At 46.7% G+C, this 18,266-nt stretch overlaps 1 protein-coding gene across 1 annotated transcript in view; it reads right to left on the minus strand.

Annotated features, from left to right (window-relative positions):
- Positions 1-11,034: 11,034 nt before the first annotated feature.
- The window catches only part of LOC149356103 (uncharacterized), a 29,225-nt gene continuing 21,993 nt past the window's right edge, over positions 11,035-18,266 (minus strand). Inside the window, exon 6 of the mRNA XM_089584107.1 lies at positions 11,035-11,335. Coding sequence (XP_089440233.1) covers positions 11,211-11,335 — 125 coding nt within the window. The 3' untranslated portion in view covers positions 11,035-11,210. The remainder of the gene's footprint in view (positions 11,336-18,266) is intronic.

Raw genomic sequence — 18,266 nt, forward strand, 5'->3', positions numbered from 1 at the left:
GCAGAACTTTTTCAACAATACCAGATAATTAAAGTACAAAACTTTTATGAATATCATTTAGTGCGGTCATTCTTCCGGGCTACAAAGAACAATAAATCATTCCTAGGTGATTTAGCAATGTTAAAAGAAAGGTCACGCTCACATATAATACGCGTCTCACTGACAGATGGCTCCGACAGCCTACAATGACTAGGAATTATAATTCATCAGCCACACACTCCTGACACTATTAAATGAATTCGAAGGGAACGGCACAGATGTAAAAAAGTTGTCGCAGAAAAACTTACAAGCTCTCTTTCTTTGATTATATGTTCTTTCATGCGTGTATTTTCTTAATGATTATTGATTTATTTGCTTTTTTCTTCTCAACAAGTATCCATGCATGCCTTCGTGCAATGTTTCACTCTATGCCTGCTCACATACAAGTATCTGTTTATTTTCCAACTGGTTGCAAAAGCGTTTTGTCTCTTTGTAAAAGTTGTACACATGTATTTTTTCATCTTCCTGTAAACACCTTTTGAGAGCTTTTGAAGATGTGTGGACATGGTGCATTCTAAATTTGAAATGAATGTATGTAAGCTTTTTGCGGCTGTCCCCCCCCATGTAAAGAAGAAAATAAAGGATTTGAATGATTTAATATGTGGCCTGAGGCCATATGGTATGGAAGATATTGATTTGGCTCAGTTCCAAGGGCGTCCGCAGAATTTCTTGCAGGGGGGGGCCCATTGGTTGTTGGCGCCGGAGGGGGGGGGGGTATATTCGTAGCGAAAAGGCACTATTTGCGGAGTAAATTTATTTATTTATATATAAATAAAAAATAAGTAAAATACACACATGAAAGAAAATTACAAGCAGCAAATTAAAGCGCGGATTGTAGAGATACATTGGAGTTATCAACAAAGAAACAATTAAAATTAATAAAAATGCAAAAAGATACTATCAATACTCGAAGTGCTCAGTCTTACTGCATACGGGTTCTTGACTCACCCGAATTGATGACCAGCACACAGCGCAATATGTTCACAAACACGCAACTACAGTCACTCAGTCAGTCTTCCTTGAACAGCAACTGTAGGCGCCTCGGATTTTTCTGGGCGAATTGCGTAGTTACACGGGTGATAAATTCATTTCTGTGCTTCATTACACGCTCTCAGTGCACAGTCATCATATATATTGATTGGAAAAATGGTTGAACGAGTACGTTGAAAACAAAAGATGACTATATATACAACGAAAACTTATTTACAAGATAAATGCACGCTCGCAGCTTCATACACCTCGCTCCATCTTGCTCGCGCATCCGCACAGTCGAGCAACCGCACACACACTGCTCGCCGCTCGTCGTTTTCTCGTCCGCTGTCTTGGTTGTTCTCACCTTCGTTGACAACCCGCCACTAAAAACACCGAAGCACAAACACAGAGGCGCGCACACGTGCAAGGGCTTACTTGCCACAATATCCACGAATGCGCACTTTTGGGGTGTAAGGAACGCCGCGCGACTTCCGAGGGGAAGGGACACCCGCAACTAATTCGGCCGGAAATTTTGTTTTTGTGCTTTTATGGGGTTCAGAGCCCCAAAACGACTCAGGCTATGAGGGACGGAGTAGTACAGAGTTTCGGATAATGTCGACCACCTGGGTCTCTTTACCATGCACTGACACGCACAGTACATGGGCGCTGTTGTGATTTGAGGCCCAGCCAGAGGTGACAGGCGAGCCAGGCAGGCGCCATCGGGCTGCGTTGACCAAAGGCGCTGGTTTTCGGAGAAGACGCAAGGAACGCTGGTGTGGGGGCGCCTCTGGTGACTGCGTCGCCGTGAACAAAAGCAGCTAATCCCCTTTGCTGAAGGTTCTGAAAGCGGCGCTTCTACCGCACCGAGCTCTCCCGTGGATCGGAGGAGACAGCGCGCGGCGGCGGCGCCAACTCGTTGCCCGCTTGCCCCTGAGCAGCCCGACAAAGCGGGGGTGGACACGGCTGATTTGTCCTTCCTCCCTCAAGAATTCATCGGTGGCCGGCGTACGAACGTATCATGATTATAGCGAGCGACCTGTGCCCTGTGCACTGTCTGCCTCCGTGTCGCTATCTGTCTAGAGATCAAAGAAACAGACACCCATCTCGAAACACATGCTCGCCGGTGCCGCTGCATGTCTGCAACAGGTCGTCCTTCAGCAGAGCTGGCGGTGGCGTGGTTTGAAAACGGCGGAACGACGCGCGCCCGGACGCGGCATTTCGCAGATGTGACCAAGCGTCGAAGCGGGGCTGCTTTTACCCTTTTGGCTGAGCGCACCACCGCCCCTGGCGTGCGGCCATCACTCACGGTTCGAGTGAGTGATTTTCCAGGGGGGTGCAGCCGCCCCCCCTTGCCCCTCCCTCCGGACGCCCATGCTCAGTTCAGTAGCTGATGCCGCAAGCCTATCAGCTTCCTCATTCCCATCTATGCCACAGTGACCTGGTACCCAGCATAATGTAATTTTAAGGTTCATTGTGCGTGCAGACATAAGGCATTTCAGGCGGAAATTCATTGAAAGATTTTTACAGCATTTCCCAGAGGACAGGGCCAAACCACACTTTAGGAATCTGAGTAAATAACAGAGCTGATTCATACCGGCAGCGAAGAAGCCCAAACACAAACAGAAGGAACATGCAAAAACATGGACGAACGCCATACTCACAACTGGTTTATTGGGAAAAATTTTGGGTTGACTCCCACCGTTTGCGGGGAATTCAAACAAGATGGCGGGAGCCAGACTTTAATCTGATTTAAATAAGGGAAGTCAGCGACACAGGGCATTAATTCGAAGTTTCCAAGAAAGCTCGAAACGTGTAGATCGAGTTCTAGCCGTAAAATTACGAGTTCAGATTCCCCTTCAGTGCACCTTTAAGCACTGCCAGTCATGCACGACATGTTCACCACGTTTCGACAGTGTTAGAATTCCAGGCAGCAGCAAGTATCAGACGGCACGGCAACTCCTGGAGGCCTTTCATATAAAGAAAAAACAGCAGGTTGCTGTATTAGTGATGCTTTGGTTTTTATGCACACTTCGGAGTTCAAACTTTTCTCGGCAATATGATAAGACGTTTTCTGGTTTTAACTTGGCACGTGGTTGTTTTGCGCTTTTGTCCTCTGTAGTGTGCAGACGTGTGAGCCTTTTTTATGTCCGAAATTTTTCCCAACAAAGCAGTTGTGAGTGCAGCATTCGTCCATGTTTTTACATGTTCCTTCTCTTTGTGTTTGTGCTTCTTTTCTGCCGGTATGAATCAACAATGTTGCCAACTTGCCCAAAAACGTGATTTACTTAAATAACAGAGGTTGGGATTTTGTTTTGCAGGATGGATCTAACTGTCAACAGGATACCATGAGATTCTGCAGTAAATATGCTTGTGCGTCTACTTGTTTTTGTTTCAAAAAGTTGAAAGCTGTGAATTGCACATGAAACTGAGGAAGTTTTGGAGGCATAACTCTGTGCACTGATACTTTGCTTGAAGTGCTGTTTTTTACTAATTAGCATCCCATGCTTGCCAACCTCACGAAAAGATGTGTCAAAGTTAACTGGACGCACTTCCCAGGGAGCAATTATGTCTTTAGAAGTCACCAGAATATTGGAGACAGGTATGTTCATGTCTTGGACAAGTTTGGTGACTCTAATGGGTAATTAAAGGTGGGGTTTCAGATGGTCGGTTTGAAAACAGTAGTGTACTGGCTGGGTTTCACAATAGTTCATTGCATGGGTGGTCAGCATGAGATAATACATTCGTAGAGTATGTCATACTTGCAAACTTTCGCCGTCCTTCCAGTGACCATCGGTCCAGCTCAACGTACAAACCGGCAATTGGGCTTGTACAGAAAGCACCAGTAGCTAATCGCAGAACCAGGTGGTACACTGCATTGAGCATTTTTAAAGATGGTTTTTCGTGCTGACTTGTCAGCATGAGATAATCATTCATAGCATATGTCATACTTGCAAACTTTCGCCGTCCTTCCAGTGACCATCGATCCACCTCAACATACAAACTGGCAATTGGGCTTGTACAGAAAGCACCAGTAGCTAATCGCAAAACCAGGTGGTACACTGCATCGAGCATTTTTAAAGATGGTTTTTCATGCTGACATGGACACTACTGAGCCGTAGTCTATATGTGATAGAACTATGCTATTTATAAGACTCAGCAGGCAGTCTCAACCTGCACCCCAAGACTGGTGCGACAGGATTTTTAAAGGTTCAGTGCCTTTAAGCACTTAAGTCTTAACTGCTTAATGTGTGTGATGAATGTAAGCTTTTCGTCGACAATGTTGCCAAGAAATTTGTGGTCTTTTTGGACAGCAATACTCTGCCCGTTAAGTGTGATGTTAGGTTTACGTCCAATAGCACGCTTTTTTGTGAAGAGTACACTGACTGTCTTTTCTGTGTTGAGTTTAGATCCATTTTCATCAGCCCACTTTGATACTTTGTTTACTCCTAGCTGATCATGCCACTCACAGATAGGCAAATTACATGATCTGTACCTTATTTGTGCATTGTCAACATAAACAGAGTAGGATATAGGTCTAGGTAGGACGCTCTTCAATGAATTCATTTTGACTATGAAAAGCATGCAGCTAAGAAGCTGCCTAGAGGGACACCATTCTCTTGTGTAAACTGCTTAGATAAGGAATTTCCTACAGACCTTGAATGTCCGTTCACACAGATAACTTTGAATGGCGGTGAGCATATTCCCCTGAGATCCCAAAGACGAACAGGTCACGGACAATACCATAGTGCCATGTGGTATCATATGCTTTCTCTAGATCAAAGAAAACAGATAAACAGTGCTGTTTATGCACAGAAGCGTTCCTTATGTAAGATTTGAAGGCAACGAGTAGGTCAGTGGTTGACCGGTTAGCCCTAAATCTAGCTTGGTGCAGGTCAAGAAGACAGTTGAATTCAAGGAAATGCAAAAGTCGACGACTGATCATTTTTTCATAGAGCTTACATAAACATCTCATTACGGTAATTGGCCAATAACTTCCTTCCTTTAATACCGGGATAATAATCGCTTTTTTCCAGACGTCCAGCAGCCCATATCTTATTAAACTTGCACAGGTTAATTTCAAGTGTTTCTTCACGCAGGTGCTTGATCATTCCATATGTGATCCCGTCAGGAGCTGCTGCTGTTGAGTTGCCACATGTGCCTAAGGCAACCTTCAACTCTTGTAAGATAAATGGGCTACTGTATCCTCCTCCTGATGGCCTTTTATTGTGAATAGGTTTCTGCTCCTCAGTTAGCTGGTATCTCAAGAATGTGCTGAGCTAAAAGTGCATTCGAAGTGTTTTCCTAGTGCATCTGCTTGGTGCTCCAATCTATCGCCAGCAGTACTAATAAGGTTGGATGTGCACTATGCCCTTTAAGTGCTTTTAATCTAATGTACACTCTATGCGTATGTGTGTAAGAATTACAGAGAAACGCTTGCCAACTTTCACATTTGGATATACATCGGGTATGCCTGTCATTTGCTTTAGCTCGCTTAAAGTTTATTAAGTCGTCAACCGTAGGAAAACGGGGGAATTTTTACCACGCATTAGTTTGGTTCTCACAAGCTTTCTTATACTGTGCAATCCACCATGGTCTTCGTTTCTTTTCTATTTTACCTGATATCTGCGGAATGGATTTCTGTGCAGCGTCTATAATATGCAGTGTGATCAAGGATTGAGATTCATCTGTACCTAGGTCAGTAATTAATGAACAGGGCAATGCTGAGAGTTCCCGGAACATCTTCCAATCAGCAATCTGTTCTTTAAACTTCCTAGGATTATTTACCTCAGGGTTTATATTTTCTGTGTATTTTAACCCACTTGCTGCACGCATGACCAGTCCTCCCGTACTGCCCGATTTCGGCATTCTAAATGGAGGCACACTTCATGCACATTTCTGCTTCTGTTGTAAGACATTGCAGTAAAAATGAAAGCTGACAATCTGAAAAAAAAAAACTTTATTTGGACCTACCTCAGTTCTGTTTTGGAACTGTTTTCAGTTTTACAAGTTTTTCCTGGAGTGAAAATGCTTAAAGCATTCGGGCATGTGTAGCATAACTCCACATATTTTACACTCCCACTGGCTCTTTTTTTTTTCATTTAGCCTTGCACACTTGGCACTGCTTTGAGGGATTATACTTCACAGGATTCGGCGGAATCTGGCGTAGAAATTCAGCCAATTCTGCATCCTCCTAGCTCATGGAGGATGGTCCGGCACTCTGCACTCCTCATCTGTGGTAGCTGAGAGCTCCTGTTTCAATTATTCGCATGGCAAATTCAGATTTCTTTGCTTGCAGTAGGTAGGCATTGTGCACTGCTATGTCAAGAATATAAAAAAAACATTTTCTTATATCCTTCGGCATACCGCCGCATAATAGGTAGGAAATGATGCCAACTGCTGATCTTGATGGTCAATGCCTACAAAGCCCTTGTGATATTCGACTATAACTTGAGGTTTTAGCCCTAGCTCATTATCTTTGTGCCGTCCTTTCCCAGTGTCAGTGATCGCTGCCGCACTATGACAAGTTGAAATTACAGTGACAGACTTTCGGCCCTGCCACTGAATCGCCAAGATCCCATGTGAGACTGACCCTTCTTCAGGCGCAGTCATTTGAACTCTTTCGGCATGTTTTTTCTGTTGACTCACACCGTTCCCACAGCACTGGAGCCATCATTTTTGGTTTATTGGGGTTTAATGTCCCGAAGCAACTTAGGCTATGAGGGACGCCGTAGTGGAGGGCTCCGGAGATTTCGACCACCTGAGGTTCTTTAACGTGCACTGACATGCACAGCACACGGGCCTCTAGAATTTCACCATCATCGAAATTCGGCCACCGCAGCCAGGGTCGAACCTGCGTCTTTCGGGTCAGCAGCCGAGCGCCGTCACCACTGAGCCACCACGGTGAGGTGGAGCCACTATTTTTGAGAGCCGGGAACAGCTGGAGTGAGAAATACCAATTGCCCAAGTAAATGGTATGGCCGTCACCAAGTCTGTCGTCGACCAGGTCAATAACGATCGCTTCGCTGCATACCATTGAAGAGGTTGCGCCTGAGTATGTTTTGGCCCGTGTATATTGAAAAATTCAAGCAGTAGCCACTGAACGATTCACAAAGCTTGTAAAACTTAATGCCAAAACATGCACACCTGCACGTATGGCAGGCGTCCACGGAATTTCATCAAGCTTTCATCCACAGCAAAGCACTCCTCAGGTGAATATGCAATTTCGAATGCTTTCAGCATGTAGTCAATAACTGGACGGAGCTTGCAGAGCTTTTTATCAGAGCTTGTTGCATTTGCGTTGCAAAAATGAAGGTACTTTGACAGCTCCCAAAACTGCTTCTTTGCCATCACTTCTTCAAAGATTGGCATTCTAATCACACTCCTTTCTGACGAGTAGGTGTGCATCAAACTTTTCATAACTTCACTCATAAAGATGCACCACGCAATGTACTTTTATCTCTGCTGGTGTTGTCAGGAACCATGCAGGGTTTGGCGTGGAATGTTGCGTCTCTCTTGCAAAATCGTTTGTGTATTTGCACATCGATTCCCAGACCTCATTACTTATTAGGGCATTTAAACATTCTAGGAGTGAACTTTTGCTAGTCAGGGCCCCATTCATACGATGTTTCAGTCCAGGTGATCCCGTAAATAGAGCACTTCTTACATTTTCGGCGCCGCACTGTCAATGTCTTCCCTCATCCATTCATCTGTCTGAATGTTTAGCCGACGAGAGACGAGGGCTGTCTTCTCGTATTTCTGGCTCAGAGCAGTTCTCAGAGTCACTGTCATCCTCCGATGATGGCTCACAAGAATCACTCGCGTCGTCAAACATGTCCTCGCCATAGCTATCAAAAAGAATTTCCAGGATCTCAGCATCGAAAAGAGCACGTCGAATTCTTCAGGCTGTCATTTTTTTTCGCAAATGACAGCAATGAATAAAGCAAGAAAAAAGTTAAAAAAAAGTTCTCTAACGCTGTGAAGAGCTGTCACCTGTCGACAAAATATGTAAACATTTTTTTTTAACAACTGTACATACAGCGCCCATCCAATAACAATTTTACAAAGCACAAAACAAGCGCACATCGTTTCGCCAGCTTTGGCAATACCGCCCCTCCACGCGTGCCCAGCGATTCGCTGGCTTTAGCAGCGAATGGGTTAAAGAAATTGGAAAGTGGTCACTTCTATAGAGATTATCAATAACAGCCCACCCAGTAAGTAGCTGCCAACAGCAATGGAGAGCCAATAGCAAGGTCTATCGTTGTGTATGACTTGTCTGCTTGTATTAAAGTATCTTGGTTCTCCTATTGAATGCAGATGAGCCAGAGGATAAAAGAATTTTTTGATTGGCGCACCTCGAGAATCGGTTCCAGTACCTCCCCCTAATGGGTGGTGAGCGTTAAAATCAACAAGCAACAAGAACGGCTCTGGAAGCTCAATTAGTTTTTCAAGTTAATCAATAGATATATAGAAAACATATGGTTATTACTCTGCCAAAAGTTAGGGCTCATATTGCCACTGCCTCTAAATCAGTAGCCAGTGCAAGACATTGAGCAGGAATGGAATTCTGAACCACAATAGCGATGCCACCTGATGAGTGGGCACTGCCTTGCATGTTTTTCTGGTACAAGACATTCTTTTAGAAAGTTTGTATATTTTGGGCTTAAGTGTGTTTCCTGTAGGCAAAGTATATTTGCTCGATACTGCGCGAGTATTTCATTATGTCGCCCAGGTTCTTAAGTAGCCCTCGGCAGTTTCAGTGGATAATGCTCTCGACAGCCATAGTTCTAAGTGAGGATGCGAAGACTAGCCGGAGTTATTCAGATGTCACCGCCTTTATTAGGCAGCTTGACTGGCGCGGTCTTTTCGGTTTAAGGCAGTCTAGGAAACTCCACCTCTCTTTTGGCAACTCCCTCAGCGGTGTCACCTCCATTGCTTCCACCGGAGACATGGAAGCAGATGTAGATTTGTCAAGAGGGAGAGACTCTCACTTGACTGTTTTCCCAGAAGTCTGTGAAATGTTGACCTCTGGGATACAAAATGTTGGCATAGCCGAAGGCTGTTTGGTGAGGGGCCGAGATGGGCGTGCAACAGCGATGCTGTATTGCGTGCCCACCATGACGAGACGCTGCCCAGCCCTACAGCATGATGCATCAGCGTAGGATCTTCCGGAGAGAAGCGAGAGCTTCTTCCGGGTTTCGGGCTTCAGACAATGTTATGCTTTCCGTTACTGACCTGTACTACTTTCTTCTCGCTCTGGAATGCCTGACATGTTCGTGAGTATGGGCATGTGGGCCGTGACAGTAGGGGCATTCTGCTTGAGTGGCACTGCAGTTATTAGTTGGGTGCTTATGGGCACCGCACTTCGCACAGGCAATTTTTCCCCGTCATGTTTTTGATCCGTGTCCATACTTTTGGCAGTTGAAGCATCTTCTCAGGTTTCGGATATAGGGACGGACTTTACAGTGGTTGAATTCTGCTTTGACAGCATCTGGTAGACTGGACGGTTCAGATGTTAGGGACGATACGGGGTGTCACCACCTCTTCATCGTTTCGGCTTATGGTGATTCTGCGAAGGGCAATGACACCTTGACCTTTGAAGCCTTCCAGGATATCAGATTGTTTCAGAGATCAAATCTTGCTCTGTTACGACACCTTGTACAGTGTTTAGATTCCGGTGGGGGGCTACAGTCACCAGGAGGTGAGCAAACTGCTTTTGCTAGAGGAGAGTGTCAGTGACCTTCCAGCAAAACTCCAACAAGGTCACCGGATGAAAGCTTTTTCTTGCTTTGTAATTTTTTTTATCATATCATTTTCTCAAGGGTCCTAACAATAACAAAAAAAGGCACTGTAGCAAGTGGGTATTTATCTACTAGAGAGTGAATAACCAGGAAATAAGGAAAGTTGTCACAGTCAGGTCAGGTTCTGACAAAGCTTTCTATGGTGCAGTTCCTTTCAAGTGACCAATCAGTTTTGGAAGTACTTATGCAATATGGGTATGCTGACAGTTCCAATATGGGTATGCTGACGGTTCCTAAAATGTTGCCTGTACAGTTTCACTGTCTTATTCGCAGGAAGCCCCCCCGAATGGTAAACAGCCTGTCAGCCGGAGCTTGACCATGGCTCCAACCACCACCGTTCATGGTTTCTACCCTTCACCTTAAAACCTTTCGCCACAGTGCGGATGACAGCTTTGGTATGGAGGCTAAAGGTCTGTGGTGGCTCCAAGTACCATCACCTTGAGACTCAAGGTGCCCTTGCGGGATCAGCACCGTTTGTAACGTCTACAATAAATTACCAGGTTTAAAGGCCTCCGCCAGCCATGTAGGAAGTACAAATGAAATTGCCGTCTGGAATCAGCATCAGAACAATATGTTCTGATACTGAAAAAGCACTTCCCATTCACAATGCTATGCAGGTTTTCTGTCTCCAAATGTGATTACGAAAACTAAAGGTATGGACACACTGGCGGCAAAATGCGTACGGCAAGCTGCTTGCCGCGAAAGTTGCCGCGGCGGCGGGTTGATCTGCCACGCAGCGAATGGGTCGAGGAGCCATTTTCAGCGGCTTGCACGTGCCGCGGAGCGGGGAGACCAATGAGGGGAGCCCAGCTCTGTCACGTGGGGAGCGTCTGTGTCGCCACCTCTTGGCTCCTACTAAACTTACATGCCAGCGGCAGCGGCGATGCCGCACGCGCTCCTGGAGTCACAGACCTCGACCAGTTTGGCATGGAGGGAGCTTAGCGCAGCAGCACTTTCCCGCGTACTCTTTGCCGCCGGTGTGGCCGTCCCTCTCGCAGCGGGGGTTGCGCCGCCAGTGGCGTGGCGCGCGTTTTTCCGCTAGTGTGTTCGTACCTTAATGATTATGTGGCCTTGTATGCACTGCCAGAAAATTTGATACAAGATGTTAGATGCTTCAGTTCACAGAAATTTCTTATTTGCTGTCAATATGACACCAAAGATCGAGTGTTGTTTCACAGTTGATTAAATGCTCATTGCAATTAGAAGCATGCTTTTGACATTCTCAATGGATTTAAGAACCTCTGGTTTATTAAACAGGGAAAACATGGTTTTGGTGACAAGAGAAACTTGAATCAAGCATTGACCAGATACTTGATGCAGCAGCTATCGTCTTGAGCGGCTGAGTCAAGCTTGCACTGCAGCTGTCTTGGCTGCATAAAGCTGATGACAACTTCAGTTCTATCACCTGCGTCTTGACTTGCCAATCTGTGGACTGTTGGACTTTGGAGTGTCCAGACGAGATCCTCGCTTGCGTTTGGGTACGGCCTCTGGCGGCTCCTCCTTCACCTGCCTGCTGGATCCCTTGGCTGCAAGGAGACATTTTGAGCTGATGCATAAGAAAACAATGACATCTGATGACTGCACACACTCTATTAAAGTTTGTTCCCAATTTCTTCATTTCAAGCCCTTTAAGATGCAAGGCAGTCCAATCAAATGAGAGTGCCAGTGGTGCAGGCTACCATTTGACAAAATACTGCAGTAAAGAGCAGTTTTAACGCTATACCAGTGCCGCTTGCAGTCATGTTCAGCATGACCAGCAACGCTCTGGGAACACCTGCACTATACAGCAATGGAATGTGCCGTCATGTACACTGGAGAGGTACAGTGTACTAGGATATTACAGTGGCACGAGCGGGGGCTATTCCCATTGTTCAGTGCGTACCAGTTTTGGAAGAAAGAAGCGGCGGCACTACCGTTGCCCACACTTGAAGTAAGGCCTCCGCCCTCCACTCCTTCCTACCGCTTGCACCGTGTGGAACTGCCCTCCTTTCACAACTTTTCCTGCTTCTGATGTTTACAAAGTGGCATTTACACCATTTTTATGCACTAGGATAAACTAGTGGGTATGCGAGAACAGCCCAAGAGTGCAAATTATCTCTTTCCAAGGCCCCAAAAACAGATTTGACTGCTCGTGGGCTCCGACTGTGCTCTGTGTGCACTTATACGCTTTGAGCAACATTATTTTGAAGGATTATGTCATTATCATAAACTGTAGACACAGGCACGTTTCTGATACTTTTGCTTAACCTTCAGCCTATACCAGAGCCTTAAAAGAGAAGATAGCAAGTGTAGGTGCCGCAAAATATCTGGCATACCTAAGCTTGCCACACAAACCATGCTATTCCAACCCACAGTAATGTTACAGATGCTGCGGTAGGGGACGCTGAAGAATGCGAAGCCTTCGCCAAAGCAAACGATGTTCGTCTCTGTCAGCAACCTCCACAGATTTATCTATAATACAATCCTTTCCTATGTTGGATCTCCATAAATTGATTTGCTGTTCCAAATCACTTTGTGATGCTCTCAGGGTGCTTACAACAATAACATCGTTTGGATAACACCTCACCCAGTTCTAAGCACAATGGAAGAAAAAACCTTGCACAGGGACAGGGACTGCTGTGTTACGATTAATAAAGTTCAGTGTACAGTGGAATGAAATAAAGTAGCAACAAGTATTAACCCCTGCTGCATGAACTTTTATTTTTGGCTAAAAAGATTAGTGAGCTCCATTTAGGCCGAAAGAACCCATACCAACTTTAGTTCCCAGAAAAACAATATGGTTGACACGTTTTAGCAAAATATTGTCACATACCCTAAATGACACCATGCAGTTAGGGGTACTTTATGTGAAAATATAAAAGTGCCTTTAAACAGCCATAATTCAACAAGAATTACGATACTAAACTACAGTATAGTAATTTTCTTGAAGAAAAGTATTTTTTGAGATATCTGGTCAGACTAGCCCCTAAAACATATGACTGTAGCACTTGTGGTGCCTCTACACCTATGGCATTTGGTACAATGCAATTTCAATGCAACACCTGGAAGCTGGTGGGGCATCTCCAAGCAGGGTACCATTTCTCGTCCAAGTCCGACCGAATCGCGGGACTACTGAAGGGCGGCGTACTGCACATCTTCTTCACTAGGCAAAAGGACAAAAGGTCTCTTTGTCTAAGCAGCCTTCAGTTTAGTTTATGGGGTTTAACGTCCCAAAGCGACTCAGGCTATGAGGGACGCCGTAGTGAAGGGCTCCGGAAATTTCGACCACCTGGGGTTCTTTAATGTGCACCGACATCGCACAGTACACGGGCCTCTAGAATTCCTCCTCCAAAGAAATTCAACTGCCGCGGCCGGGATCGAACCCGCGTCTTTCGGGTCAGCAGCTGAGCACCATAACCACTGAGCCACCGCGGCAGCTAAGCAGCCTTCAAAAGCCGGCAACGGCACAATGGGGCCGGGCGGTTGGTTGCCTTGATGAGTGCTCTTAATTCAGAGTTTAATCGTGCAGCTCGCTTTCTGTCATTGCATATTCCTGTTCCGCACTAGCTAGGAATAAGCTCACACAGATGGTTTGATTTCTTGGCGTGCCATGTTTTTCCCACAAAAATATGTCACTGTCTTTGCCTTTGATCATCTTTGTCCTCGCCGTGCAACAACCATGTATGTTGTGTCGCTGTTTTAGACAAAATTCAGCTTCTCTTGCATCACTTTTAATACTTATTCGCATTTTATGGGCTGCTTTCTGGCCTTTAGTACTTTGCATTTCAAAAACAGCCAGCTTCATTATTGCTTACTTTCTTCCTTTATACACCACTTTCATATTTGTCGCTCTCATCTCTCGTAACAGGAGATCATAGTCTTCGTCGCCCTCACTGAGCATAGTAGCACTGCTCTTGACACCACCTGCTGAATGAATACAGGACCTCATTTTCCTTTCCGGCATGAAATGTGCTGGTGTCTTATCAGCACTTTAATTAGGAGGAGTAACTAATTAAGGGCAAGTACTATCCTGAATGCAAAAAAGCATGTAAAATCACTGAACTGCAGGGAACTTCTGCAGCTAAAATTATGGAACGCTATGTAGTAACGAAACTACCCACAACTGCATGTGACTCATAAATAAATACCCCAGTCAAGGTGCAGTGTGAAGAACTATCGTGCTGCAGATGCTGTAACAGAACAAGTTACTTTATGACCTAATAATTTTCTTTATACGGTACCTGAAGTTAGAATACAAAGATACTTTCTCAACCTGAAGAATTTCCACAACACACAACACTACCTCCACATACTCCCGAAGGTTGAGTTCCTGCAAGCATGGCTTTCAGACAGTGCACAACGTAATACTAAATAAGCCAGAAATCCTTTCTCACTGTTAATGATTAATTAGGACAAGGTAACTGCACTGTGCCATATATGATACACTGTGCGATAAGGGGTTAATTCATTTTTCACATCAATGCCAGTTTAGACACGATCTATGGCTTTGCAGTACCTCTGCGAGTTCTACAGGACAACAAGGCATTAGTCTTCTCTGAGGTGGTGCAAAGATGTCAAATGGTGCTGGCTACGCTTCAAATAGATGGCTGTTTTATTGTTTCATTATTCTTCAATGTTTTAAAATTTTCTGCCTTTGGTGCTGCTTTTCAGTTATCTTGTTAGAGGCCCCGAAAGCACCACTTCGGTGCTAGAGCTCCTGACGGGGAGTGTCACCTCTGGTAGAAAAATTAAAAGCTGGGAATACCACTGGGCTCCTTTCGCCACTGCATTTCCTCTCTCTTCCGTGCAGAGCTCCTGCGCTGAACCTGTGTCGTGTCGCAGTGCGGCTTCAAAAAGATTTGCCAGCTTGTTAGCAGCCATATTTAGGAAAGCTAACTTGATTAAAGGTGAAAAGCTCATTAATCACGTGCACTCCGTGGAGCAGACGACTGACAACAACGAAGCACAACTGAGCGGGAAATGCGTTTCACAAGTCAGCGATCAGATCATTTATGATGAGGTCCATCAACCTTTTTGTTACACGCTCAAAATACCGAACGTTCTATAAGCACTGCAAAACAAAGCGGCACACTCTATCAATGTTCGCCGTAGTCGAATGAGGCATATGCTTTAGATGTTTCAAAATGGCATCCTTGTAGTAGTAATTGTGTGCTGTGGGGGACGAAAGTTTTGGGCGTACTAGAAAAAAAAAATCCTCCATGACCGTGGCATATTACCTACTAAAACCCTGGGAAGGTACGACACACGTGTGCTTAATCCGCCGGAAAATAACCTGCTGACTTGTCTGGGAGGCAGCTGAAGCACTAGCAAGTCTAAGTGCACTGTTCGCCACATTATTTCGGTTTTCCCGGCGTGCTTGCACTTGAGTTTCGTGAGGATTTCGGCTTTACAGACGCAAAACTTGCCACAGGAACGCAGTTTTCAATGTGAGCAGTGATGAACCACAGGCGCGCACTGTGGTATGGCGCATCTGACGAGCTTGTGGGCGTAAACACACATTTGAAATGTGCTACTGAGCGTCTCATATTGGGAAAATTTTAAGCAAGTTCTTTTGTCTCAATTTTTGCTTCGTTTATGCTCTCTGAATACTATGGCAGAGTGAAAAATTCAGTTTAGCTGCAAAAACGTACACTCTGCCATGTGACATGTAGCTGAATATTTATCGAGGCAAGTTTGGAAAGGCAGTTTCCCCTTTGAAAATGGCGGCAAATGTGTACAATTTCTGTCTCTTTTCTTTCTCTCACAGCTGGCATGGCCATGCCAGCAAACGTGGGAGCTTTTCGTTCAAGAAAGAAGATGCACCTGCAAAACTGAGATATTAAAGCTCACTGCTAGCAGGCAGCTGCGCTGTGCTTTCATGTATAAATGATCATGAAGCAAATTCATGTACCAACCGGCCCCACAAATAAGCCAAGTAGAAAGATGCGCCTGTAACAGGATGTTTTCATACGCGGGTACAGTTTAACGGGTGTACCGCGTCCCCTGGTGTTGCATGCACTGCTGTGGCAGCCAGGATGCAGCCCGCTTCTGCCACTGCAAAAATCTTGCTCTGCTCAACACTCCTGTCCAGTGAGTGCACCAAACTAATGGAGCAGCGTCCCTTCCTGTGCGCAGGCCGGACTGCAGAGCCGCTGTCAAACTGGCAGTGCCACAGCGTGCATTCCCAGTCGGCTACAGCTCGCCGCCAGGGACGAAATGCAGCGCTGCTGTCGCATGCCCAAAACATGGGCTTGGGTTCCCTATATAGCTGCTTTTCCTACAAAACAAATGCCTTGAAGTGCAAGCTGCTTTATGCCTGCGCATTTTTTTATGTATATAGCAAAAGCTTGTAATTTGGCCTTCCGGGGACCAGCCTACAAGTTCTGATTATTGGATGGCTCTTAAAAAACTGCCAAAAAACTTCTGTAAGAAAGAGAGTTGGGGTTTGCTGCCTCAGCAGCTAGCGCTGCCGAAGGAGAGGAAGATGACAGAAGATGACAGAAGACAAAGCTGACGAAGCTTGGGTGCGCGCTTCCGAACGCCGGCCTGCTGAGCAGCACTGCTGGGACGAGGACTGTGACCGACCACACTAACTGTGCGAGTTTCCACATTACACTTGGTGGAGGTGCTGCTTGTTCTCCCCGTGGATCTACGCCACGATGCCCAGGCTACCAGGCTCTACCACGACGTCCGACACCTCGGTCCAACCTGCCCAGGCTGTCATCTGTTCCGGTGCCGTCCGTCAGCGCGACCCAACAATCCTCAGCGGCACTGACGACACCGACGTAGAAGATTGGCTGGCCTCCTACGAACGCGTGAGCGCCTACAACAAATGGGATGACGTCGTTAAGCTCACGAACGTCATCTTCTACTTGACTGACGTCGCCAACTTGTGGTTCCGTAACCATGAGGCGGATTTTACTACCTGGGCGGCTCTCAAAACCAGCCTGACTGACGTCTTCGGCCGCCCCGCTGTCCGAAAACTTCGCGCCGAACAACGTCTGCGCAGTCGTGCCCAGCAGAATGGCGAGAATTTCACCAGCTACATCGAGGACGTTGTTGACTTGTGTAAGCGGCTCAATCCATCTATGAGCGAGGGTGACAAAATCAAGCACATTCTGAAAGGGATTGAGGACGACGCATTTCAAATGCTGGTGTCTAAAGATCCTCAAACCGTCTCAGACGTCATCTCTTTGTGTCAGAGCTACGACGAGCTCCGAAAACAGCGTCATGCCACCCGGCGTATCATTTGCATGGACAACCTTTCGAGCTTGGCGGTAGGCGGTCCTGCCCACGATCAGCCGACCCTTCTTCAGCACATCAAGCAGTTTGTGCGAGAGGAGGTCGCCCGTCAGTTATCGCTGGTTACCTCCCAACCCGCCACAACACCATCACTATCGCCTTCGATTCAGCGTGTAATCCAGGAGCAGGTAGCTGAGGTCCTGCCGCCCACTAATTCACCTACTCTGGTCACTGCACCGTTGGCATACGCTGAAGCAGTCGTTCGGCCACGACCTCAACCGGTTCTTCCAACTTATGCGCCGCCTGTCAACGTATACCCTCAGCAGCAGCTCGCCCCTGCACTGCCACGCACTCACCATCCTCTGCCTCACACCGGTCCCCGCCCTGTGAATCCGTGGCGCACCCCCGATAACCGCCCGATTTGCTATGCCTGCGGTCTCGCTGGTCATGTGGCCCGCTGGTGGCGCACGCGCGGATCCGGTCCTTACGACTACGGGCGCTCGCCAACGTACGACGCTTCATTTCCCTCCGTCCCTGTCTCTTCTCCTCTGCTGCCTCCGAATCCCTCTCCGCCTCGCTCCGACTCCTACAACCGAAGCCATCGGTCACCGTCTCCTCGACGCCGTTCGCTCTCTCCTATGCACCGCCGGTCCCCACCTCTTCAAGCGGAAAACTAGGCGCCGCAGTTCCGGAGGCAACTACTATGACCCAGCTCTCGTCTCGTGCCCTTAGGCCGCCAGGATGGCGCCTTTTCACCCCGGAGGTATTGTAAGAAAGAGAGTTGGGGTTTGCCACCTCAGCGGCTAGCGCTGCCGAAGGAGAGGAAGATGACAGAAGACGAAGCTGACGAAGCTCGGGTGCGCGCTTGCGAACGCCGGCCTGCTGAGCAGCACTGCTGGTACAAGGACTGTGCCCAACCACACTAACTGTGCGCGTTTCCACATTACATATCTAATGAATGCCTGGAGGATGGTTGTCTACATTTTCACGCTTTGCTTTGCGCACACAGTCGAGAGTGTCGACGAACTGGTTTAAAATCGTGAAGGCCTTCACGGCCCTTTTCGCAGTGCGATGAGGTAGCAGTGGAGCCTCTTTACAAATGGCCCCGTGCCGTTTTGTGGATGTTATACCGCACAGACTGTGAAGAGCGCGCTTCCACGTACCGCAAGAACGAAAGAAGCATGTGGGTGCAAGCAAGGAAAATAGCATAGGCATAAGAATGGCATGACGCCATCT

This window comes from Amblyomma mixtum, chromosome 3 (genome assembly GCF_055824585.1).
Source record: "Amblyomma mixtum isolate Tamu chromosome 3, ASM5582458v1, whole genome shotgun sequence".
Classification (NCBI taxonomy): domain Eukaryota; kingdom Metazoa; phylum Arthropoda; class Arachnida; order Ixodida; family Ixodidae; genus Amblyomma; species Amblyomma mixtum.